The following is a 25,493-nucleotide window of genomic DNA, read 5'->3' on the forward strand; positions in this document are numbered from 1 at the left end:
AGAGGTGTACTACCCATTCGGTCTGGTAGACTAGAGTCTCTCTGCTGTCAGCCATCAGTAGGATGTCTTCTAGATATATAATCATGCAAATTCCTTTTTCTCTGATCGCTGCGGCTACTGGGTTCATCACTTTCGTGAAAGCCCACAGCACCGAGGAGAGCCCGAAAGGCATCGTTGCGAACTGCCATAACTGCCCGTCCCAGTCGAATGCTAGGAATGGATGGAAATCCCTCTGTACAGGAATCGTCAGATAGGCGTCTTTCAAGTCTAACCTCGCCAGCCAGTCGTTCTGCCTGAGCGTATCTCTGAGCTGGTGGATTCCTTCCATTTTGAAGTGGTTGTAGGCTACCCAGCTGTTCATGTGCCTTAGATTTATCACTGGTCTCACTTTGTCTTTTCGGTGAACCAGGAACATGTTGCTCACAAATCTTGGAGGCGCTATGCATGGTTCGATCACCTGTTTCTCTGCTAGGTTTCGCAATTCCGAGTCTAGCAGCTCTTTCTCGGTCAGCGTAGTGTCTACGGGGCGTGGCGCTTGGTCCTGAACGGGGGTTTCTGTGAATTCTATACACATGCCTTTTACCGTTTGAAGGACACAAGCGTCGCTGGAAAGCGAGTGCCAGTTTTCCCAGAATATCGCTGTCCTCCCCCCTACTGGTGGATATGTAAAGTTGCTCACCTGTGGGGAAGCTTTGTCCTCTTCCCTGTCCTCTGCTTCGTCTTCCTCTAGGGAAGCGGCCTCTTGGGGGAAAGAAGGTATCAGGCTGCCTGGATTCCCAGTATTGGTTTCTGTTGTACTGAGGCCTTCTGGATGCTTGGTATCGACCGGTCGAGTGACCTCTGTAGCGACCGGCCCTGCCAAAAACTCTCCCTGGGAAAATTTTCTTCATCGAAGCCTGAGCTTTCTCCAGAGAGGTGCAGGTCCCTACGAACCTCCCCATCTCCTTACCAAACGTCTCTCCAAACAATAGGCCCTGCACTGCCTCGCCGGCTTCGTATGACGACAGGTCTCCTAGTTTCCGGTCTATTTTCAAGAGGAGGCCTCTCCTGCGCTCCGATGAAATCGCGCAGTTCGCGTTTCCTAGTATACATTGGTCTACCTCCTCTCCTGTATCTCTTGCTCATTCGGCGAGTTCCATTATTTTGGCTAGCGGACCTGCCAGGTCGAGGAGTTTTTCTTGGCAGCTTCTCCAGGATCGGTCTATGCCGTTTCTCGGGTCTCTGTTCGATTTGGAGACGAACGACAACATTTTAGGGTCCAATTCCGGGGCTTGCGCCACTTTGCCCGGCAGGTCTGGTCTCGGACATTCAGCCCTCAGTCTTTGTCTGACCTCTTTTTCGAGAGCTTTCCTCAATCTCTGCGTCATGTATTTCGCCACTCTCGGCGATGGCACCCACTCCGAGGATCTCGGATTTCTGATTTCTTCCAGTTGGAACATGTCCGCCGTTTCGTCCTCTTCTAGGTGGTGGAGTTTTTGTTGCCTTTTCTTAGGCGGAGGTTGGATCCCCTCTTCCCCTTCGTTATCTGCATCCGCTTGAGTGGATGTGGGGGATATCGGCGGTTCCTCGTCTGGGAAGCCTTCTGGGGGTTCCTCCTATGTACAACCCATATTGTCTTCCCCTGGGTAGGGGGTCCGGAGGCTCGGCATCTGGGAATCTTTCATGAACGCTTCCTTTAGTCTGAGGAACGTGTCCGTAGCCTCTGGGGCTCCTGCACTCGCCCCTGTTGGTTGGCCTGGGGGGTCAGAAGAGTCTTTGCTCTTCTGGGCCCTGTTACACCCCTTACGGTCGTTAGACGTTGCCCTTGTGGATGCGCTATCTTCCTGCTTGGTGCGTTCTTCCTTCTGGCTCAGGAATAGTTCTATGGCATCTAGCCTTTCCTGTAAAGGCTGCACTCCTTGTGCCACTGCGTCTGTCAGTGAATCTCCCAGCACTTCTTTGAAGCTATAGGCTAGGTCTTCTTGGTAGACTGCCTCCTGCTCCTCTTCGCTCCACTCGAAGTTCGACATTGTGCTGGCCGGTGCCTGAATCAAATACCTCTCTAGGTGTAGTGGCGCGTCCACAGATTCACTTCGCTCAAGGCTGCACCTTCCTTATACAATATGTATGTTTGCAGGATATATCTTTCCGATTTGCCTGGTAGTACTCTATAATCGTGCGGCTCCGCTGTCTAAAGCCACGCCCCCGCGTAGGAGGCGTTCGCTATTGGCGCATTCACTGCGCGTGGCCGTTTCTGCTCGGCTCGCGGGGAGTTTCCCGCCTGTGTAGAGCTCTGCCCTTCCAAGGGTTGGGGCTGCGAACTCGCGCTCTGCTAGGGGGTACGGCCGGCTCCTGAGGTGTCGTACATTACGACACAGGGCCTCCAAATCCCTTTTAAACACTAAAACACTAACGCCCGCGCGCTCTACTATACATGTTTATTCTATTATTGTCCGTGGTGTACAATTCCAATTACGTTAATGGCATAAAAAACGTTTTGTCAAGCAAATATTACGGAGCTAAGATAAAGAGGTACTTATCTTGTGGAGAGCAGGAAAAGAAGAGGAAGGACAGAGGAACAGGAAGGACTAGGTCACATGGCCAGAGACTAAGGGACTACAGGATTGATGGGATTTGATGTTTGTTTTAAAAAAAGAAAAAAAAAAATTAAATTGAAAGTTTACAAAGTTATATTTGTTGAAACTGCTGGAGAGTAGAGAATAAAGAAGATGAAGCTTAATGCTCGCCTCCGTCTTGAGATAGAATCCCAAAGAAAACCAGAGTAGACCCCATGGAAGAGTTCCAGTTCTGTGTCCAAGACCCAGACAGTCGGAGAAGAATTTATGTCAAGCAGGATTCAGAAAATGGAAGACAATTGCAATTTGTGGAAGAGAGGGAGCCTGCAACACTACAATACTGCTGAAGATGATTCTGAAGAATATATCAGCATCCCAGTACTCGGCGACAAGTACTTACAGCACCAGCCACTGAGGATTCAGCTTAGGAATGCTGGGGGAACCTGCTACATCCAAGGCTCTTTACAGGGCAGGGGCAAGGACCCTGTGCCCAGGGACTTGAGCCCTAAAACAACGATTACCCAGACAGAACAAAAGAAAAAGAACCTGTGTTCTAAGCAGGGTGGCCAACCAGCCAGAGGCAGCAGCAGCAACTGTGCAGGCATCAGGAACATGAGGAACCCGGCTAAGGACAACTCAAGAGGCATGACGGAGCATGACAGAGCAGTCCCACAACAAGGGAAATAGATGCCAGAATCCCAGGATGTCCCAAGAAGGAGCTAGGGCAGAGTAATGGTGACCAACCACTCTTCTGGGCAAGGGAGTCTTCCTCTCGTGAGGTGGGTGCATGGACTGCAAGGATTTTACAAAGAGGAAACACAGCATTGACCCAGAAATGGTCCTAGCACAGGACACCCAATTCAGTCAGTGAGGAGGGCTGGGGGAGAACCAGGAAAATCCCAGGAAGAACCTCCAGGAGCCTTGACAAGAAACCAGGGCAAAACAAAAAAAACAAGGTTGCACCAATACGACCAAACCAGGGCACCACATGTAGCAATTCAGGGAAGGATCTGAGAAATGTACAGCGTCTTTCTTATATAAAGCCATTCACTTAGGGCCTGGCCTAAGCTAGCCCTCCAATCACACACCAGGCAGACACGCAAAGGTTCTGGATGCCAAGTGTCTGGCCCTAAAAATGGCCAGACCCTCAGGTCCATCCACACAGGATGTGTATTGGGCTGATCTGGATTAGAAAACAAGTCAAACACACTATAAACAACTTCTGAGACTCGACTCAGAGTGAGTCCATATCTGTACAATGGCTCTTTTTGGCTGCCTTATGGTCCTTACAGACAAAGGGATGGGCTAAAATGTAATGGTTAGGGTTAGGGCTTATAAAATGCATTACTACCCCAAGCATTCACATACTGGTATATTGAACTAAACTGGTACATTGGGGTGACAACGGGTACATTAGGTAAAGAAATGTCTACATTCCTAGTAAAACCAAAAGTAAATTACAGCTGCCATCAACATACACTCCGACAGACTTGTAGGGTGATAAAAGCACCATGGGACCTCAATGGGGTGCTTAGAAAGCTGCCACGCCATGGAAACCTTATAAGCTACTAGGGCACTACATGAGAAAAAGGGTTGCAGTAGCAGGGGAACTTCTGTGGAAGTCTCTCCGGCCACATAAATAAAGTAAAACCAGCGGGAAAGATAAAAGATGACACCAAAAATTGCATTCTGTCCTAGCATTCTTTTTAAAAGGTGTTTGTATTGTAGGGCGCCTCTGATGGTAAGAACTCATGCAAGTCTTGAGTCTGGAGAATGCCCTGATTCTTTTGATGTGTTCCATATTGAACTTCACATCATATTTGTGACTTTTTAGTAGTTGTTGGATTCACAGAAATATGCCAGCAGTACATTGCTACCACTAGTAAGTGAATGTTGAAAATATGGCATTTTGCCACAGTGTAATTGTGTTCACTAAAATGTGGTTTCAAAACAACTGTCAACTTTGGAGATGGGAAGCAATACTTGCCATGTGCCAGGAGGAAGGCATGGTATCAAAGCAAGACAGACACAAGTGATCCCAGTTCAAGGGTGTTTATTCAACTGTAAAAATGGGTGAGATAAACATCTAATCTAACCTAAATCAAAGATGGGAGCAAGCTACGACCATCAAATAATAATATTACAGTCCTAGTGGAGTCTAGTCAAATAAAAAGGGCCTATACTAAAAAAATAAAACGATTGCCAATCCTTAACTCTAAATACAAAATAGTGTGGTATGATGTTCACAAAGAAAGAAAGAAGTGTTCACAAATGATAAGTCAGGATGCTGTAGCCAGGGTCTCCATTTCCCACGTTTGAAGCACGAGACAAGGCGGGACTCTTGAGCACAGCACACTTCTGGGCTTCTTCGGCCCGTGTTTACAGTTCCTTTTCCAATATCAGGGCCTTCTGTACCCAAGTCTCTTTGTGCAAAGTATCTTGCTTTAGAGGGCCTGATACATGACAAACAACAAACAAAAGTTCCTTCTGTTTCTTCAAGTCGGGCGATTACTCTTCACCTGAGGCCTCCCCTCAGCCGGGCTCCGATCCCTTTCACAACGTCAGCCTCCCTCATTCGGGCTCAGACCAACAACCCACTGTGTACATCCCTCAGTCGGGTTCAAGTTTGTCACCACAATTCATTTCACTTAGTTTTTCAATTTACCATGCATCAAAGACTTTTGAATGTGTAAGGCATTTTGACTAGACCCTTGTATGACCACTTTGACTTCTCTCCCTGGCCTCCCCTAGGGCTCTTGCTTCTTGGAGTTTTCTTAGTTTAACATGTTGTCCTTGTTCAGGAGCAGGGGTATTTGTTAGAGTCTTTCGCTTGAGCACCCTCACGGCACTGGACCACCCTAACCCTAATACCCTGGTTGTTCCCAAAAGACCTTTGTCTATTATCTTCTTTCCTTTCTGTAAATGTTTCTACTGCAACCTTGAGCTTAACACAGTCCGGTTTACTGCCACACCAACCGTCAGCTGCAATTTACAGTCTTACTGTTCCTTTGTCGAAGGCTTTGCGGGTCTGGGTTGAAAAGGGCAAGGGCAATTCCCTCCTTGTTGTCCTTTTGGTTTCCTCCACCTTTCTGCTTTGTTTGAACTGCCGTTCCAGAATAACTGCTTCCTTGTGCTTTTGGTCTTGCTCAAAGTGTGCTCTCGTGCTCCGCCTTTTATACCTGTGGGGAAGGGAAGGGGCTGTCAGATGTACCTAGTTATCGGCAATTGCCTGACTCTGCCTGACCCTTGTGTTGGGACATGTCAGGTAAACAGCTCTGGTGCTAGTCTGTTGTCTTTCGCAGTGTGAGAAAGTGTTCATGTAGGAAAAGAGGGGGTAGAGATTTTGAATATGCTATGGGGGTAGGATGGGGAAAAGGTGTTATAAGAAAGGGGTTACTCCGCCTCACCCCTCTGTGTCCCACTTCCACTCACCGAAGACCCCACCCCATCCAGGTTAACCTGCTGCACTGGTCCACCTCCAGGAACTGGATGAAATAGTGATAGCTGTGTCCTGGCTACCTGGATGGAAGATCCCCGGGGACTAGCGGGTGAGACACCTTCAGGTTTCTCACTGGCAAACTTTCTGAAATTAATGGTTTCTCTTTGCTCCAGTATGGGTGGATGGCTTACCATAGTTTCCTGAGGGGTGAGCAAAATATTTAAATCAGATAGTTGTACTAGTAAAAATCCTGTTTTCTATTTCAACATAGATATGATCAACTATTTACAACCTTATTTGCTATGTTTGGCATGAAAGACGCAAAAACAAGCCATGTCAGCAATGAAACTGTGTGGCTTTTTATCTGTAATTGATAATTGCTCAGGGGTGCGGGGTGTAGGGTGGGGGCGTTCAGGGAGGAAGTTAATTCGTACTAAAAAACAAAGCTAATTTTGGTTGGTTATCAGTGAAAGGAATGAATGCTTTGCTGCCTGCAAATCCCTCTGTATCGTTTCATTAATAACTAAGGGTGAAGAGTAGCCGCAAACTGTTCAGTGTCAGAACGAGGGAAGCTCTTTCGCAGTTCCATCTTGTAATGCCAGCTGTACTGCATGGAGGCAGAGCTACAGCTCAGCACATCAGAGCAGGGGCGTTGCTAGGGGGTCTTAGAGGGATATAGCCCTGAATCTTTTGGTTGTAGTCCCCAATAGAAGTTCCGGGGCTACAACCAAAAGTCTAGCTAGCCCCGAGTCCCGACAGTCTCGACATTAGCGTAGCCTTGGAACTTTCCCAGACCCAGCAACACCCCTGCATCAGAGACATGGCAGGTGGACAGAGGCAAGCTTGACACTGCTACTTTAACATTGCTTTAGAACAAGACACAGAGCAGACCAGCTGCTCTTGTCTGGTCGTCAGGATTACTCCATTTCAGCAGATTAGGAAAAGGCAGAGGTAAGACAGATGCTTGAAGCAAGCCTCGGGCTGCTACGCAAAACATTCTCACCCATTCTCGATGGAAGCCAGTTAAATAAGACAACATTGACTGGTGCATGATGCCCTCTACTGGGAGATTTTGCAGCGGGTGAGGAATGTCCTGGTCTAATCCATCCCTACATCCCTCTGCAGTCACCATGTAGAGCTACTCTTGAGAAATATGACGGCGCAACTATGAAAAAGCTCTGACATGCCAAAGTAGTATAAAAAGACCATACATCAATATGTCTGCCCACTCCCATCTCAGGCCTACCAAGATGGAAACCAGATCCAGATGTGGGGGCTCTTTACAAGTGACCAGAAGTCCTACATCAAAAACTTTAAGGTGATTGCTGACTGTGTCTGCAGGTCCTAGGCTTGACTCAGGATGTTGTTATAAGGTGGCACGAAATAGTGAAATCTTTAAGACTATTAGAAAAGTTTATAATATGTCAGTCCCCTGGCAAGACAATGATCCCATCTGGACATTAACCACAATAGTATTCCTTAAAGCGCAACACTAGGATTTCACACCTGTTATTTCACCAATATCCAAACGTCTCCTGTGCAATATCTTCTTCTATCTGATGACTTTCCTTGGAATACTTCAAGATAGGGGTGAGTTCCTACATTGTCTCAAGCGTGCCAGTCTCTAGATTGTGTGATTTGTATCAGGCGTACTTCCAACTTCTAAACCTGGAGACCCATCAGGAGTTTTTTCTTTACTTTCAGCGATAGCCAGCATGACCTGTATAGTCTGAATGTCACTGCATGGTATTTTTTAATCAAGAAAGGTCTTTCTGTTAAGTGCTTTTTCTTCTGCTCGTTTCCCATAATTTGAGAGGAATTTTGCCGTTCCTTGCTTCTGTACAGTTTTTTGTTTCAAATTCAAAATGTTCCTGCAAACAACTGAAAATCTGCAAATGAGAGAACCTGCTGTACTCAAATCTCTCATCGAAGAGCCATCAAAAGACAGGGATCTCAACATTGTACCGCCATTTTTGGAGGGCTGACTAACGAGTGGGGTCCTAGAGAGACATCCCCTTGTATTTGGATGGCCCCATGATAAATGGTGAGGATCTGTGACATGTTTCGATGGATTCAATGCAGTGACCCTTAGCCTGAGATAAGTGCTCTTTCTGCCTTACTCCACCCGAGCCCTGCATGGGTATCTCAGTGAAATTCCCTTTGAAGTCTCTGTCAGTGTTTGTCCTTAGAGACTCATTGGTATAATTGGGGGGTGTTCTTAGATTACAAGCTGACGCGGGTGAGTGGGCACAGCTTAATTAGGATTCTTCATGGTCAATTCGTTTGTGAGTAGATTTATTGTTAGTTACATTTGTTTGTTTGTTTGTTTGTTTATTTATTTATATGGCGCTCCATACCCAGGGGCAACAGGGCGCAGGCAGAAAGAATATGCCAGGCTTACAATGTTACAGAAATATACAGTTGAGATAAAATTATAGACATATGCAGTTAAGGATTACAGGAATAGGAGATATACAAAGTCTTCACACATAAAAATATCAATATCTATACAAAGGAGTGAGATATACAGATATGTACAGGGGCTGTTTGTGGAGAGAGCAGGTCTCAACCAGAAAGTATCAAAATCTATACATAAGTGTAAAATGTACAATTATATACAGGGGTTGTTGGAGTTCAAATGACTGATGAAATTTCTTCTAAAGTGCAAATAGGATTGTTCGGCTCTAAGGTTGTGTGGCAAAGAGTTCCAAAGTGTAGCAGCTTTCACAGGGAAGCTGTTGCCTCCAATGGTGGAGAGTTTGAATCTGGGAATTATCAGACAGTTGGAATTGATAGTTCTTGTTTGTCTAATGGATGACTTTCTCTTTACTTTGTCTATAAGATAACTGGGGGCAGCATTGTTGAGGGCTTTATGGGTTAGGGAGGCCAACTTTAGTTTGATTTTATTGTCGGTGGAGAGCCATTTGTGTTGGCGACTGGTAATGGAGATGTGTTCTCTTTTATTGATGCCGAGGGAAGCTCTCAAGGCATTATTTTGTAGGATTTGTAGTCTATGGGTAATGGCTTTGTTAGCACCACTATATAGTGCATTGCAATAATCGAGTCTGGAGAGTATGAGTGCTCTTGCCAAGATCATGCAGCTATCATTGGACAGGAATGGTCTACCTGCTCTTATTAATTTGCAGGTATACGCAGTGGTGGATGCTAGTGCGTTGACCTGTTTCGTAAATGACATGGTGGCATCCAGGTAAAAGCCGAGAGTTTTTACCTCCCTGGATACTTTGATGATATTGCCGTCTATGTTGAATTTGGCATATTCAAGGCCTAATTTGTTGATATTAGCAGGGGTGCCCAGGATGATGAGCTCAGTTTTGTCATCATTCAGGCATAGGCCATGAGATGCCATCCATTCCTGAATGATGAGATACACCCTATTCACCAACTCTCTGTCCTTACTGTGATCCCCTGAAAGTGGGAGGAGAATCTGAGTGTCATCTGCATAGTTGGTGTAGGTGACACCCAGATGGTCCAGATCGTCGAACAGAGGTTTGGTGAAAATGTTGTATAATGTGGGGGAGATGCATGAGCCCTGCGGGACTCCGCAGGTAATAGGAGAGGGGTCTGCAGCTGCTGATGGGGAGAAGACTCTCATTGTTCTCTCACTCAGAAAAGATTCAATCCATCTAATGGCTTCAGGGGAGAAATGAGCAGCTGAATCCAGGTGTCTGCAAAGGACCTTATGGTCGACAAGGTCGAATGCCGTGGAGAGATCGAGTAAGAGGAGGAGTGCTGTCTTTCCCTTGTCCCTTAGATCATCGATTTGGGTCTTCAAGTCTATGAGGGCTGTTTCCGTGCCGTGTAATGGGCAGAAATCCGATTGTCTGGAGCCTAGTAATTTGTGTTGTTCTAGGTATTTTTGGATCTGGACGCAGGCCACTTTGTCCAAGATTTTCAGTAGAAAGGGTACCGTGGTGATGGGGCGGTAGTTAGTGGGGATGAGAGGATCAAGCTTCTGCTTTTTAAGGAGGGGGAGCACCCAGGATTGTTTTAAGTTGGAGGGGATGCTACCTGAGGAAAAAGATGCGTTTATAAGTTTGGAAATGAAGGGCGATAGGTCTCTAGCTGCGTCCTTGATTATGTGTGCAGGGCAGATGTCGCCTTTGCAGTTTGAGGGTTTGAGAGAAAGTATGATTTTCTCGACCTCCAAGGTGGTGGTTTTAGAGAAGGAGAATGAATTAGTGTGTGTGCTTAGTACAGCATTAGGCAGAGGTGTAGGTGGCTTAGTGAGATTTAAGGAGTATTTTTTTAGTTGAATTTTATTTTGTAGGGTGTTTATTTTATTTGCTAAAGCCTGTTGGATGTCCGCACACCAGGTCTGGTCCTTGGTGCAAGTGTCGGGTGTGGCAATAGGTGACTCAAGTTCCTTCAATATGGAGAAGAGCTCCTTCATGCTTGAATTGGAATTGGCAATGCGGTTGTTGTAGGAGTTCCGTTTAGCTAGACAGATTTCAGCTTTGTATTGACGCGAAATCGTATCTAGAGTGGCTTTCTTTTCACTGGAAGGGCGTAGTTTCCAAGCCGATTCACATTTTCTCTTTTTTAGGTGGAGGGCTTTGAGTTCAGGTGTGAACCATTTATTTGAGTGGGTTTTGGGCTTGCTGGCGCAAAGTTTAAGTGGGGCAATTTTGTCCATGGTATTTAACATAATTTTGTTGTATTCGTGGACTAGTGTGTTGGGATCTAGATTGTTTGGTAATGCGTTTAACCTTAGAAGGATGGCTGGGATGATTCTTTCTACTGTTATATTTTTCCCGTTTCTTGTTAGGCAGGGTGGTGCCAATGACACAGTTGTGGAAGGTGGTCTGGAGGTCAGTAGATTGAATGAGACCAAGGAGTGGTCAGTCCAAGGTAATGGTGCGATGGAGGAGATGACCGCTGAGCAATTGGCATCAGCAACCCAATCTAAGGTTCTTCCCTTCAGGTGAGTGGGTAGGTTAACTTTTTGTGAAAATCCGAGTGATGAGATAGTGTTGGCTATGGTGGAGCATGCATATCTGCTGGGTCGTTAAGCCCTAGGTTGAAGTCACCTAGTAACAGTAGTTGTGAGGTGGTTTCGGCATTGTTGGTTAGTAGGCTATGCAGATCTTCCTCGAAGGTCCCGAGCGGACCATGTGGTCTATAGACCAGGTGGATGGTGAGAGATTGGGTGTTATTTATAGGGAGTTTGGCAGTGAGGGATTCGCACGATTGCACGGTTTGAGTCGGGGCTACTCTCAGAGCTAGACTTTCTTTGGATATGATGGCGATGCCGCCGCCACGGTTGCCCACCCGGTCCTGTCTGTATATGTTGTAGCCATCTGGGATGGCCAGCATTAAAGACGGGCCTGCTGCATTATGTAGCCAAGTTTCAGTTAGAGCAATAAAATCTAGTTTGTCTTTAATGATTAGGTCTGCTATATCAAGGGCATGTGCAACCAGTGATCTTGTATTAAGTAGTGCTCCTTTGTAGGAGTGTTCTTCCGTTTTTACCGAGATGTTTGAATGAGAGATTGGTTTGGACTTAGGTCTAGGGATGGTGGGACTTTTGGTGGTAGATAGGGCAGGCAGGTGGTTTAGGGCTATGGGTTTTCTAGTGTGGGAAACTTTGGTTGCGTATTTAGAATCAGAGAGGAGTCTACGAGGCGGTTCGTATAGTTTAGCGAGTCTGGCGCGAAGTTTGTTGTTTCTTTCGGTGGTGGGGCATGGCCGGAGGGCAAGGGTTGTTGGTCCTGACCTGCGATGATACCTTGTGCAAGAGGGGTCCGAGTGATGGCTGGCTATGTTGGAATCATTAGGAGGGTTGGTGACATTTAGGGTGCATACCCTTTCAAGAATGCCTCTGGACGGGGTATTGGAAATATTGGCAGTGATGTGGACCTAGGCTAAATAGCCGGCGGTGAGGGTTGCACACCCGTGGACTAGCTAACCAGCCGGAAAAACCTTTGTTTGTACTCTTTTTGTGATGTTGGCCGGTATACTTTAACTAGCAAAGGATGACATTTGTTCAGAGACCAATCTGTATTTGAATAATTACGACCACTGTAAGCGGCTTGTGCCAAAATGCTACTTTGTCAATGCATTTAGAACTACATGGCCATCATCAGGGCAAGTAGCTGCACGTATTAGTATTGAAGGTTAACAACCAGTCCAGAGGACGCAAAACAAACAATAGTGCATGTTATAACAGCAAAGTCGATCGATGTCAACACTAAAGAGGGACACAGGAAAGCAGCAGAATCTCAGCGACCTCACAATCTGGACAGCTTTTTGAAAGCTTTCTTGCACAGCAACAGGTCTCAGATGATGCTGGCAGTTGTTCTTGCTCTTTGAGTGGGGGTGTATTTTTCTTTTAGTTTTGGGACTCATCCCCAAGTTCAACAAGGAACAGGTGCAGACCCTCAGGATAAATAGGAATCTTGGGGCCCGAGTGTAGACTCAGCTGCCAGTCACCGGGTTGGATCCATTCAAGTGTTTGGCTGTCACCCATTCACTGGGATTAACATTACAATTGTATCTGGCATCTTTCATCACAGGTGTGGGTTTAGGGTTAACTCTAGGTAGCATTTAAGCATCTAGGTGTACCTGTTTACTTCACTCTCGGAGTTAGGCAGATGCAATGACCATATAACATAATGCACAATGCATACTCACAGTACAGTGTGTTATGCTGTTGCGAATTCTACAGCATTTTCCACAGTTGGTCCCAGGAAGGATTCTCTCTGAGAACACCAATTTGTAAGCCATTATAATCAGGAAAGACAGCTGCCAACCACTGGAGCACACACAGGCAGTTTTAGGTGCCTTTAGAACACATGAGACCTCTCTCAGGGGGCACACTCTGGGTTTGTAGCCCGGATGAGGCTTTGGCTGAGGACTCATCGTGGAACAGTTGGTTGCCAGGGGTGGACTGGGAACCAAAAGAGGGCCTGAAGTAATTTTCGAAGTGGCCCCATATTAGACATATTGAGCAAGGCCAAGCCTTTCCCTATGAGAAAATGTGGAAATAAAATAGGCTACCACACAAAAGAGGCCCAGGGTGCGAGGCCTACTGGGACATCTCCAGAGTTCACTATAGGCCAGGCCACCCCTGTTGGTTACCCAGTCAAGACAAATGCAGAAATTCAAGGTCCCCAAGTCAGAGGTGCAGTTTAAGACTTTCATCCTCACACAGTGAATGAGAAATGTGGCTGACTGAATCAACAATCTAATTATAAAAAATAAATGTTTAAAAAAGGTACATTAGTTCAAAAAGGTGTTACGGATATAGATAAGTATATATGTAGTTAAATTTCCGAAAAATAGATTAGGAGGTTTCAAATATGCATATGAATGAAAGGTACCTAGTATGTCTTTCCATAAAAACATGTACAGAAAACTAACCACTCATATTTGAATTGTTGAATTGTTGTAGACAATCTTGGAAGGGCTTTGAACCAGTGGTCGAAGTGGGAAGGAGCAGTTGGGAGCGAGGCTCTTCTACTTTTTAAAAAAAGTTGTACCGTTCCTATACTTTTATTTTTAAAAGAAACTCTTCCGGAATGGTTTAGTTTTAAAATAAAAGTGTAGGAAGCAGTAGAAACGTGCACTTCAGTGCACTGCACTGATCATTCCCTTAAACAGCAGGTGTGTTTGTTTGGGGCTTTGGATTGCGCGAGGGACATGGCGTGGCGATGGCATTTGGGGAGAGCGGGGAACATAGTTCCGCTACATCTTTTCATACGCCTCGACCAATAAATTCAATGAATACTGTTGCAGGGTCCAACCGAGCCTTGAAGACTGCCTCCCTTCAATGAAGGACATTAAGGCCCCGCCTTTATTTGGGACCTCTTCCTTCTATCACTAACACCCAGCGACCACCACCAACCTGGCACATGTCATGGATTGAAGTATTGCATTCCTTATGTTTTATGTCTTTTTACTCAGATTAAGATTGGCAATCGCACGGACAAGAGCCCAATGCCCTGTAACAAGAATGAAATATCAAGGTCTGGTTCACATGGTACATCACAAATGAGGTAGCCCTATTAGTGTTGTGTGCACCCTCCCAACACTAATAATGATATGATATGATAGGTTATTTATAACACACTTAATACCCAGAGGTTTCTAAGCGTGGACCCGGGGATCGAACCTGCGTTGTGCCATGTCGTCTTGCTTCCACGGTGAGCACCTTGCCACTGAGCTATCCTAAGAATAGCGTAAGGTTTTCTATCAGGCAATTCATCCAGATTCCACATGATTCTAAGCATGGTAATAGTTGCTGTTGTTATTACCTACTTATTTGATCGACTGTTTGAATCAACCATGCCGGAATGGGAGACTCTTGACTGTAGCTTGTAAACCGACATCCCCGCTGAGAGCTTGACTCTCTGAGCAACCTTACCAGTCATAATATACTATAAGCTCCCAGCACCCATGGCAGTGCTGTGGTTCCGCTAAAACAGTGGAAAGGTTATGCATGTGGGCTGGCAGTGGTTCAAACAGCTGCTGTCCATAAATAAACATGTTTATGAACAAGGGTAACAAAAATGACCTTTCTTTTGATGTGATTTGCTTTTTCACGCATTTAAAATCGCATCCCGTTTGTGAATCAAGTGCAACGCTTTAAATGCATGAAGTGGCAGCGTCCAGCCGCTTGGCCTGGGCATCAGGGCATCCGAAAGTGTGCATCTGTGATGCGGACATTCATAGCCCCTTTTAGGGTGCATCTTTTTTCCGCACTAGTGAAAGGGTGCACTAATTCATCCATTCATCTGCCTGATAAAACAGACAGAAATCCATATTTCCACCTGGTTCTGGCCCTTATCCAGTTTTAGCCCTGATTGCACCCTATCAGACGCAAGCATACTGAACATTGTGTACGCGTCTTCACTACGTTTCGTTATGTTATCCAATGTTCATGCTGCGCCTATCACCACCGCAGAGGTCTTACAGTGCCTGGCCTTGTCCGGAAGATGGCAAATCGGGACCCTTCCAGGGTGTCTGCCGACCTTAGTCTGTTGAAAGGAAGGTAAGGTCTGGGTAGGAGGTAAAAGGAAAGAGAAGATAGACCACAGACTGACCAAAAACAGAGGCAAGACCTTCACAAAAGGCTTTTTTGTGAAGAAATGATAGAGACTCTTTGTTTCTGGATAGAGAAACCGTTGCGCGAGCCCGCGGTCCCACCTGCATTATGTTGTGCATTGGCGGATGCCTCGATTGCTCTCGGCCTCTCGCTGTTTATTTTTTGCACTACTTTGAAATGGCCGATAGTTGTGGTACTGCTAAACAATGGTTCACCTTATTAGAACCCAGTATTTTACGTCCTTCATAAGAAATGAAAGGGATGAGATCCTAAAGATCAGTAAAGGCAAACTATATGAGCCAATATCCATGTTATGAGGGCAGCTGCTTCCGCTGGGATGCTTGTTAATGTTTTGCTTGTCTCCTCTTTGGTATCTTGGCGTGGGCTTATGCTCATGTACCTCCTTTTTAACTTGATTTAAAGAAGGACTACAATTAATAAATATCCTCTGCTTTCTAATGCTGACTCCATCTTGCCTTTCTAGTCATGCAAAGAATCTCCTTCTTGGTGCACAGCAAAGCTTTTTAGTCAACGTTGACCTAGTTCTTTCCAGAAGTAGAAAGTATATTCTCCCATTTCAATCAAAGCCTGACAACAGCTCAGCCAAGAGTCCGCGGGTTTAACTCACAGTTATGAGTTACTCATCACACTCCTGAGCCAGGGGCAGTAGACATTGTAAAGTGGCCGGACGGGACCTCATCTGTGCCTTTATTGACAGTTGCATCCTTAGGAAGGTTGAGGGTGACCATTATGGACAAGTCCTCGCTGTGGAGGGTTACTGCTCACTCAAGATGACAAGAAGGCGGGTGCCATCCTTTAGATAGAAGCTGATTTAACAGGCTTTCCTACTGCAGTGTAGGCAAGCACTGTCAATAGCCAAACAACAGTCAGAGGCCCAGAGGTCCCCAGGTTCAGGGCCCTGCCTGGATGCTACCCGTTGCTGGAGAAAATATGATAAAAAGAATAGACTAAAAGCAACCAAAGATATTTGATGGGTTTTAGGTGCTCTGCAATTAGGCAGCCATCTTGTTCAGTGAAAGGATACAGCCCATCTCTTAATGTTTCAAAGACCACATCTGATGAAGTGAGGGCCTAAGAAGTTAAATATTTGTTTTATGTTCCTTACTCATTAATTTATTGGTGATCCATAGAGAAAGGGTGATAACGAGAGTGATACGAGGTCAACAAATGATTCATATAGCAGTGCATTCCATATTAAAATGAACCATGAGAGGGGTTTGGATCGAAAACAGTGGCGGGCAGGGAGGAAAAACAGTAGCAGGGGACAAAGGAAACATAATACAGGGCGACTGTAAAGTAATAGCTTATATTCCAAAACAATGAATCGCATGTGTCAAAATGAAGGCAGGAGGCAAGAAAAGGCAAGAGGCAGCTGGTCCAAGGTGAGTTAATTTATTAAGGTACAGGTTACAGCAGGTAGTGAGCAGGGTAGTCGGGTGCAGGTATGGAGGGGACATACTCATTATCAAGATCCCCGGGATCCTTCACCCCTCGGTAGATGGAACTGCTTTAACTGTCACCCTTAGAATGTGGAGGGGAGAAGACTGGAACACTAACAGGGAGCTGGACATCACACACACACACACACACACACATACATCCATGCCCAAAGTTCCATACATGATAGCATATCAGTTTTCTCACAGTGCCGAAGTACATTTATAGATTGTCAGTAACACAAATATTGCACTTTACTTAGTTCATAAATAATGACCTAGGAAGGCACATGTCAGAGGCTTAGTAGCCAGTTCTCAAGTCCCATATTAGAAGAGGAGCCTGGCAGCAACCCAGACAGAACATTTACTGAGGTCAGAAACCCTGCAGATGCCCACTTCAAGTCAGACGTAAGTTTATACACAATGCCATTGGACAGAGGTGGTCATAAGGACCCAGCGTTGTATTGATGTTTGTGCCATACATGGTCATATCACCCAATGATGGCAAGTAATGTGACCAGACTTACCTTGGGTTAGCATGACAGACCAAATGCCTGTCTCCGAGCAACCTAAGTTTTGATTTTTCTTTTGAGTCTCTTATGGTTTGTATTACGAATAGATATTATTTAGATGTAATTTGGAAAATAAAGATATTAGCCCAAACACCACAAAGGAAGAAGTAGCTTTCAAAAACTCTGAGATATGATGCTTCGTGGAAGTGGTGGTTTGGCACATGTCAACTGACAGTTCACACAAATAGCAATACCCACACGTATAAAGTGCTCTGAGCTTATTTGGTACCAGTCAGTGCTAGTAGTTCGATTGACAAAGAAGGCTATGCATTAATTTGCCCTTAGGATTTCTGCCTCGAGGGCCCTCTCTTCGTCTTTGCCTGTGCATCGCCCAGCTTGATGCCTAGCATAAGCACTTACTTATTTACGTACTGTACCAGTGTCAAGGCTCTTACAGATTTGGCTTTGGCAATTAACTGAGCTTATGAATCGAATGGTATCACAGTTGTTTGTAGACTTACCGATTGGCAAGAGGCGAGAATATGTAGAAGTGGCGAGGGGATGCACACAAAGTCCCTATATGCTGTAGAGTAATTACGGAATGAAAAGGATTATCCAAAAAGTTATCAGTGCAGGCCGCCTAAGGACCCTAACTAAGTCCTATGAATAATGATCAGTCAAACATGAGTCTAAACTGAATCAGCAATGCATGCTTTCCCAGCAGAATTCTCTGGTAATAGTTTGAAAATAAATGTATGGTCAACCAATAATTCACCTTAGACAGTTATATAGTGTAACATTAATTCACATAGTACTACATTCAAAGAAAAATGCATTTGTATTAATTTAATGTATTAACTTACTATACTTTTGTGAAAGAATACATACAGTTTCATTATAAACTCACACATATTAATAAACATTGTGTACATTGAATAACAGAATATTTCATCCAAGTACAGAAAGTAAAAGGGGTAAAACATACTTCATGTAGCATTGTCAGGATCAGTCTTGTATAAACATGCAACTCAATGCATTTAGAAACTATTCAATGGTCCATCCTCAAGAGATCATCTTCCAGACTTCCTACAATCAAAAAGAACACTAAGCGCCTCATTCCTACAGGACTCAATGGGAATGGGGACTCACAAAATCTGGTGCCAGACTTCCCGCTCCACCAGGACTTGTAATGTCCCAGTGGAACTGGGAAGTCAGGCACCGGATTCAGTGTTAGGGAGTTGGCAGCAACCCGCCGGTGGCACGGTGGGGTACCGCCAACCTTGTAATGAGGCCCAAAATCTCTTAGTTCCAATGTAAACTCCTATCCTCTCTGCAACCAATTATATCTTATTTAATGTAGACCAACCTTTTAAATAATCTGCTCCCAATCAATAATGTTCTGCTCAATAAAACCAACCCCTGTGAACCAGAGGGATTTTCTGCTCATATCCCCAGAGTCAACACTGCAAAGACATGTGCAAATACATGCCACCACCTCAACATTCTCCCAACCAATTCCAAAGAAAAGTATTTATTTATACTTAAACGCATATAAAGATCTTTTTTATATGAATTGCAAATATCTTACAGTGCAAATCCTGTCACCAGTATAATTTCAAATTCACCATTATACCCAGAACCAAACCTTCCCATACAGCATATTACAGCCACTATTCTAGTGAAAGATATTTATATCCATTGTAAGAAATAGTCTAATTTCCCGCAGAAAATAGCTCTTAAGCCAAATAGGGTATATCTCCCAATTTACCTGTGATTGTAGTGTTATTGTCCTTCCAAAGTGATCTTCCTTCTTTTTATGCGTGTTTCATTTAAGGAAAGTGCCCTGGAAGATACGTAAAAACCTTGTATCGTGCATGTGAGCAGGAAGTGTTCAAATTAAAGTAAAAATGTAAGCAGTTGTCAAGAATCGTATCACGCTTGGGCTGCGTACCTTTTTCGCCCGGTTGCGTTTCTCCGGGGTTCTCTCGCCTCAGCCCGCATTTGTGCGGCCTGTCTTCTTTCACCCTACCTCTCATTGAGATGGTAATCAATGCGAATTACTTGATCGAGTAATGCTTGGGATGTCTCTCGTTACAATATATATGTACCAGTTCGTCTTTGTATTTCTCTATGAGGCCACGCCGGACAAGCATTTTTTGTGTAATTTCCGACCACTGTGAATCTGTGGCTATTTGCTGGAATGCGCTTTTGTACATGAGAACATACTGGGAGCCTTAACTGATGTCCACCAGCTGGTTCTGAGCACTGGCCACAAGATTCAAGGACCGGAAGTCCTGCAAGGATACCTTCTCAAACTCGACAAAACCATGAAAAATAGGACTGTTTGCAGAGAAGTAGGGTGCAGCTCAGACCAAGGCACTTCCTGTAAGATTCCCAAATATGTCACCAACCTTGGCTTTGTCGAGTTGTCAATGCATAGGTCGGAACAAGAAATGTACCTTTCAAGGGTTGCAGAACTCTGGCAGTCTTTGTGGGTCGCCATCAGACTTCAGGACGGCTGTAGGGGTCATGGTGGCTTTGGAATACCCGGAGGCTGTTCCCTGATGCATAGCTTGCCATAGAGCAGTGTTGTGTTGCTTCAGGCTCACCAATTCCAACCGTAGGCCTTCAACTCTTCATGAATTCCCTCGACAGAATCCATCTCGGCTTCTTTGTTTAGGGGTCTCAATCAATCAAGGATCGTATCACGCTTTTGCTGCATACCTTTTGCTACGATTGAGTCTCTCCGGTTTTCTCTTTCCTCAGCCGTTCTGATAGTGATTCTAAAAGGCGACCGGAGAGAATCCCAAGAATTGTGATCTCGGAATTCTCTTGGGACTCCTCCCAGTACCACGGTATGGCGTCCCCTGATATACATGGCACGGTATGTGGAACACAGACATGGGAGCCAGTCAGATGGCAATCGTAGCAGAGGAAACCACAGTGGCGAGATGGCCAGTAGATCAGATGGCAGGAGACCAGCAGGAGATCCGGAAAAAGACGGAAGAGCAGGTAGGAAGTCAGGCTACAGGCTAGTGGCATGCAGGAGGGAGGACAGGCAACAATCTGGCGACAGGCAGGAGGCACTGAATGACTGGAAAAGGAAAGGAGGAGGACCAGGGTAGGGAAGAAAAGAACCAAGCTGGGAAACTGAAGGAGGGAATCTAGACAGAAACAATGGAGGGAACAAGAACAGGAAAGCAGTGGGACGGACTAGGCAGGTCTGCATAGTAGCTAGGGGCAGAATGCAGGAACAACAAAGTGTGCTGCATTCAGAGCATTGAGACACACCTGAATGAATGAATAGCCGGCTTTTAACAGCTACCGGCATGCCGTTACAAGGACATGTTGCTATGGCGACAAATAGCCGATGTGCCCGAACAAACATGGTGACAGCGGCCCTTCCTGCCAGCGATTTCATATGTTTTTGGATTTATATTCATTCCAGTGAATCTTAGCGCACGGTGTTGTCATACCACATAACAGATGCTACAAGGGCAACGCATCCTATAGATACCATCGGCTGTATCACAGGTTGCATAATCTTTCAAATTAATCTTTTTACCTGTGTATGGGTGTCTAATGTATTACATTTAATAAAGCTGTTACAATTCTGGCAAGTGAAACATGGAAAGGTCCCATTCGTTTTTGACATTTCAGAAACTCGTTTTATTGTTGAGCAATCTGCCCGTACAATTACGTTTTTGAGCGATGAGTGCTTCCTATAGGCAAAGGTAGTTGGGCATGGGAAAATGTGATCTAAAAACTCATCATGTGAACAATTCTCCAAGGTTTCAATATTATATTTTTAATCTTTACACTCTGTTTGAAAAATGTAATGACCTGTATCAAAGAAGGTGGGTCCTTGTTAATTGTTTTAAGTGAGGAGAGAATCTCCCTTCTGTGCAGAGACTCTGTATATGGGTAGTTTGAATGATGTTTGTAGTGTGATCCTGCTCTCTGAATATCTCACTCATCACTTTGCACTCCATTTCATAAAAAGATTCAGATGTCTAGTTCGATGAAATTGTCCATAGGGAAAACCTCTGACCAGCCATGGTGGAGGAACACTGCTAGGATGATGCGTTACTTTTTAAGCAGTTTCTTTGCTATATATTGTACTTTGCAATCTGCCATTTTCAGCCACCAATCTGCAGAACGAATTAGGTAGAACCATATATCTATGTTGATTTCAAATTCATGTCAACCATGTTTTGAGCATTGCTGTGTTATTTAAACTCCGGCAGATTAACATTTAAAATCCACAACATGTCTTTGATATACCTATGCCACAGATTGACTTGTTGGGACTCAAGAAGTAGATCCAGACTTTAAGCATGGGTTTTCTCCCAGCAACCCGTTGTTGCGATTGAAAGCGACAAAGTTGACCTAGAGCCCAGTGTGGTACTGTTTGAATGGAGAGAACATTGGGAAATACAAAGTTATTGTATTACCAGATAACTTTAGACATTGTCAGCAGCATGTTTGAGTGCATGAAGTAGCTATACAATCTCATATTTAGAAAGTATTTTAGTGATTTCCATCCACCTTCATGGCATTTAGATAGATTAAGGTACTTGTACATTTAATGACTCCAGACAATGTTAATCTTCTCAGGGTACAAATTCAAAAAAGCTTGCACAAAAATATGCATAGTTTTTACATAATTATTGTTAAATCTATCAACATGCATTGAAAGCGGCTACATTGGAGATCCGATGCCTGCTGCAGTAGGACAGATTGGTGATTTGTGAAGGCACTTGTGAATTGTGGGTAGTAGGAAGTGATTTTATAGAGGGGGAAAGTGAATCTTAAAAAAATGTTCTCACCATAGTCCAATAGACTGGAATTATGTCCATCACCCAAAAAACTGTCCAAGTCTTTTTTATATTTGATTATTGGATCACTAGAGCATTTTCTTTTCACAGCCTTGAAAAGGTCATTTTCTTGTGGCTTCTTGGATATAGTCTGATTATGCCTTTATGATTATATTTCTGCCTTTATTCGATGCTCTAATTTCCATATTCTCATCTTTTAATTTACTGTTCTCTATCATGTGTTCTCTTTTCTAAGATTATATTCCAGATATTTATGGCTGCATAGCTTTTCTGCATCATTTTGTACAACTCTTTCTAATGTAATGGTAATCATGCCGTCCATCCCCCTAGAAATCATACTTGATTGACATTTCTAACCACTCTCCATAGGCTATACTATACATAGGCTATACTATACATAGGCTATATTATACATAGGCTATACTAGGGCTACCTTTCCAACAAAAGTCCTCAAATAATATCAAACTCTATATCAAACTCTATATCATTCTCTATTTTGCCACATAACATTCCATTATTGAGGTGCCATGATTGTGCTCTGGAATTGGATGTCTGGCATTACGTGTCAAACTTGTTTTTTTCCATATAGTTATTTATTGGTTTTATTTATTTTTACTGTTAATCCCATGTACTGCACTGCCCCCTCACCCTTTCCCCTCACACTTTTCCCTTCCTCCCTCTCCGACACTTGCGTGATCTCAATGTCACCTGGCCTAGTAAGATCGTTGTCTCTGTCTTCCCTCTGTTCCCACTCCCTTGCCTCGTCGCACCTTGAAACACTTGTGTATAGACGCGTTATACATGTCAGATCATATCATATATAGTAAGAACAAACGCAATTTACTACTGATTGTGAATACTGTATGCCTAACATTGAACTCATTTAGTCCCCTATTTCTATTACTTAGGCATGTCAGTAACCTTATATGACACTCCTTTCCTATGCTACCAAGGTTCTAGTTTAGTTCTTATTTCTCTAATTTGTCAAGCATCTCCCTCTCAACTGTGTTGTCTATCTTCTTGCTGCTTTGTGTGCATTTACTCCTTTTCATCCTCTTGTGGTTTCTCCCTTTGCTGAACTTTAATCCTGTCCTCCTTGTGCAAGCTCAATTTTTGTACCCCCCAAAAAAAAGGCCTACGTTGTCGAGTTTTCTCATTTTCCTCCCCTTCCAAGGAGTCTGCTACTGAGAGGCTCGGTGCACAGCTTCACATGGCTAAAATTAGTGGTACCAATTTCTGGTCCTCAAAAACATGGCCCTGGCATTTGGCCAGCCTAAGAAGTGTGTTCTGGATATGTATGAGTGAGGAGTGGTAACATCCCAGGGTCGCTGCTTCCACGCATCTCCAAAGGTGCCAGTCAGATTTCCTAACGAGAGATTTTGATTGGTCAGGTGGGGTTGAAGATGAAGGCTGTAATTGGGATTTCTGTTACCCTAACGTGGATAACTTGAGTATAATGTAGTATAAGGGGCAACACATTGCCCACTGGGGCAGTCGTGCTTCTAGTAGGGGTAGCTAACAAGTGCAGAAAAAGAATTAGAAGGAGGAAACCTGTTGAAAGCTAGCCCTTGAGATGTTGCCATGCCATTTTAAGTCATGTGTTTATGTAATAAAAAATCAATATAGCAAAACAGTATTCTTCTGAAATAGAAGAACAACTTCAATCAGAGATCATGAGAAAAGAAATGATTTACTTCAGCCAATTAAGTGGCTTTAAATGTGAACGAGGATTCAAAATTTGTCCAATCACACTCTTGCATGTTCATTCTTTTCAATGTTGCATCAGACATGACACTGCTGCTTGACATATTTAGCGTCTCATGTAATATTAAGTATAATTTACAATAACGTTCATATCTGACTGTGGATTTATTTCTGTCCAAACAAAAGCACACTGCGGCTGGTGACGAGGGCGGTGGACAATCCCTGGTTTCTCCAGGAAGCTGCCTGGAAGACTTCCGGGCGACACCTTTCATCGAGTGCAACGGAGCTCGCGGTTCCTGCCACTATTTTGCAAACAAGTACAGCTTCTGGCTCACCACCATTGACGAGTCATTCCAGAGCTCACCCTCTCCAGACACCCTCAAGGCTGGGCTCATCCGAACTCATATTAGCCGCTGCCAAGTCTGCATGAAAAACCTGTAAGAGGTCTACAACGAAAAGTCAGCAAAGGGAAATCTTCCTACAATTCACACGTCGGTGCTTATTTCTAACTTATTACCTCAAAAGCTGAAAAAGAAAAATGTAATTTGCAAAACAGAACCATTGGCTAGAGAAAGATTCAGCTGAGATACTGTTTGCCAATCTTGTGTTTTTAACACAGTGTAAGTAGTTGACCACATGTACATTCTACGCTGTGAGTTAATCCATGGTATTTATATCCTGCTTGACGGCTCCATCAAAACAGCAGCGGAATTACTCACTGTGCAAATATGAATTTTGCTCTGCCCGCTTTAAAAAAAATGTTTTTACTTTTCATGTATCACGTTTTATATTACATTCTCTGTTACTTTTGCACTGCAGGGTTGAACTTCAGTTTCCAAAATACCCTTGGGTAGCCTGCAGCCTTGACAACAAAGGATTTTCCAGTCAAGGGCCCCACTGTTCAATTCTGTTGCACGTGTATTCATTCTTGCAGACTGTGGGATCACTGTGAGATTAAAATAATATTTGTATTCAAGTTTTTATAAAAGCGGCCCACATTGCCATTTCTGTCTTTATCTGTTTTGGACCTCATAAAACTGTTACCCTGTTCTAAAAAAAAAGGTAACGCCAACAAAAATTATGTTTTTTTCCTAAATCGTATCTGAAATACCCCACATGGTTTTGTTAATGATCACAGAATTAAAGGATTTAACGTTTTAAGTGCGCTAACGATACCGTCCAATAGCTTAAAGCATCAGTGTAAGACGTTCGCTTTGTAAAAATAATACTTAATTTTATTTTTCATGTTGTCAAAAGTGCCATATTTGCTGTAATTATCATGAATTAAACATGTTTTTTTACACCCCACCCCCTAACCTTGGCTTGCTTTCGTTGTGGGCGATTTTGAAGACATATTTGAATATGATGAGTTCTAATTAAATGAAAAAAAAACTTGCCAAAAGCCAGTTGGAGGTCCTACAACAACTTTATGGAGTGTCTATTGGGAATGGTTATAGCCCAAGGGATGGAATGTTTTTTTTTATGAATTACCCATGCTAATCTGCTGAGCACCTACAAGATGACCAGGGCATGGTGGGGTAGGCCAGTTCTCCTTGTCCCACCCTCAGGCACAATTTACCTAGTGGGTGGTGGCAGCCGGCCCCCATGATCCCTCCACCCACTACCCCAGGAGCCAGGCAGTGAAGTTTGTCACAGACCCCCACGTTTCATCAAGATAGGGTGATATGTAATTGTAGATGCCCTAGTACATGGCAAGCCAATATTGGCAGATTCATAATAATGCAGCCAGCATAGATGTTTGCCACAATTTCAAAAAGTCAGATGATCATGATTGAAACATAAATTGACCACATTTTGACTGTTGGGGGACTTTCTCCTCTGGGAAACATTTTATTAAGATGTATTTCTCAAACCTGTTCTGGTCGACATATTTTAGGATGGCCACCTAATTATAGTGACCATG

The 25,493-nt window shown here is 44.1% G+C and overlaps 1 protein-coding gene across 1 annotated transcript in view; it reads left to right on the forward strand.

Annotated features, from left to right (window-relative positions):
* Positions 1–24,877, forward strand: part of COL4A2 (collagen type IV alpha 2 chain) — a 730,687-nt gene extending 705,810 nt beyond the window's left edge. The window contains exon 48 of the mRNA XM_069636740.1: positions 23,756–24,877. Coding sequence (XP_069492841.1) covers positions 23,756–24,010 — 255 coding nt within the window. The 3' untranslated portion in view covers positions 24,011–24,877. The remainder of the gene's footprint in view (positions 1–23,755) is intronic.
* Positions 24,878–25,493: the final 616 nt, after the last annotated feature.

This window comes from Ambystoma mexicanum, chromosome 7p (assembly GCF_040938575.1).
Source record: "Ambystoma mexicanum isolate Mex_15411 chromosome 7p, UKY_AmexF1_1, whole genome shotgun sequence".
Lineage (NCBI taxonomy): Eukaryota > Metazoa > Chordata > Amphibia > Caudata > Ambystomatidae > Ambystoma > Ambystoma mexicanum.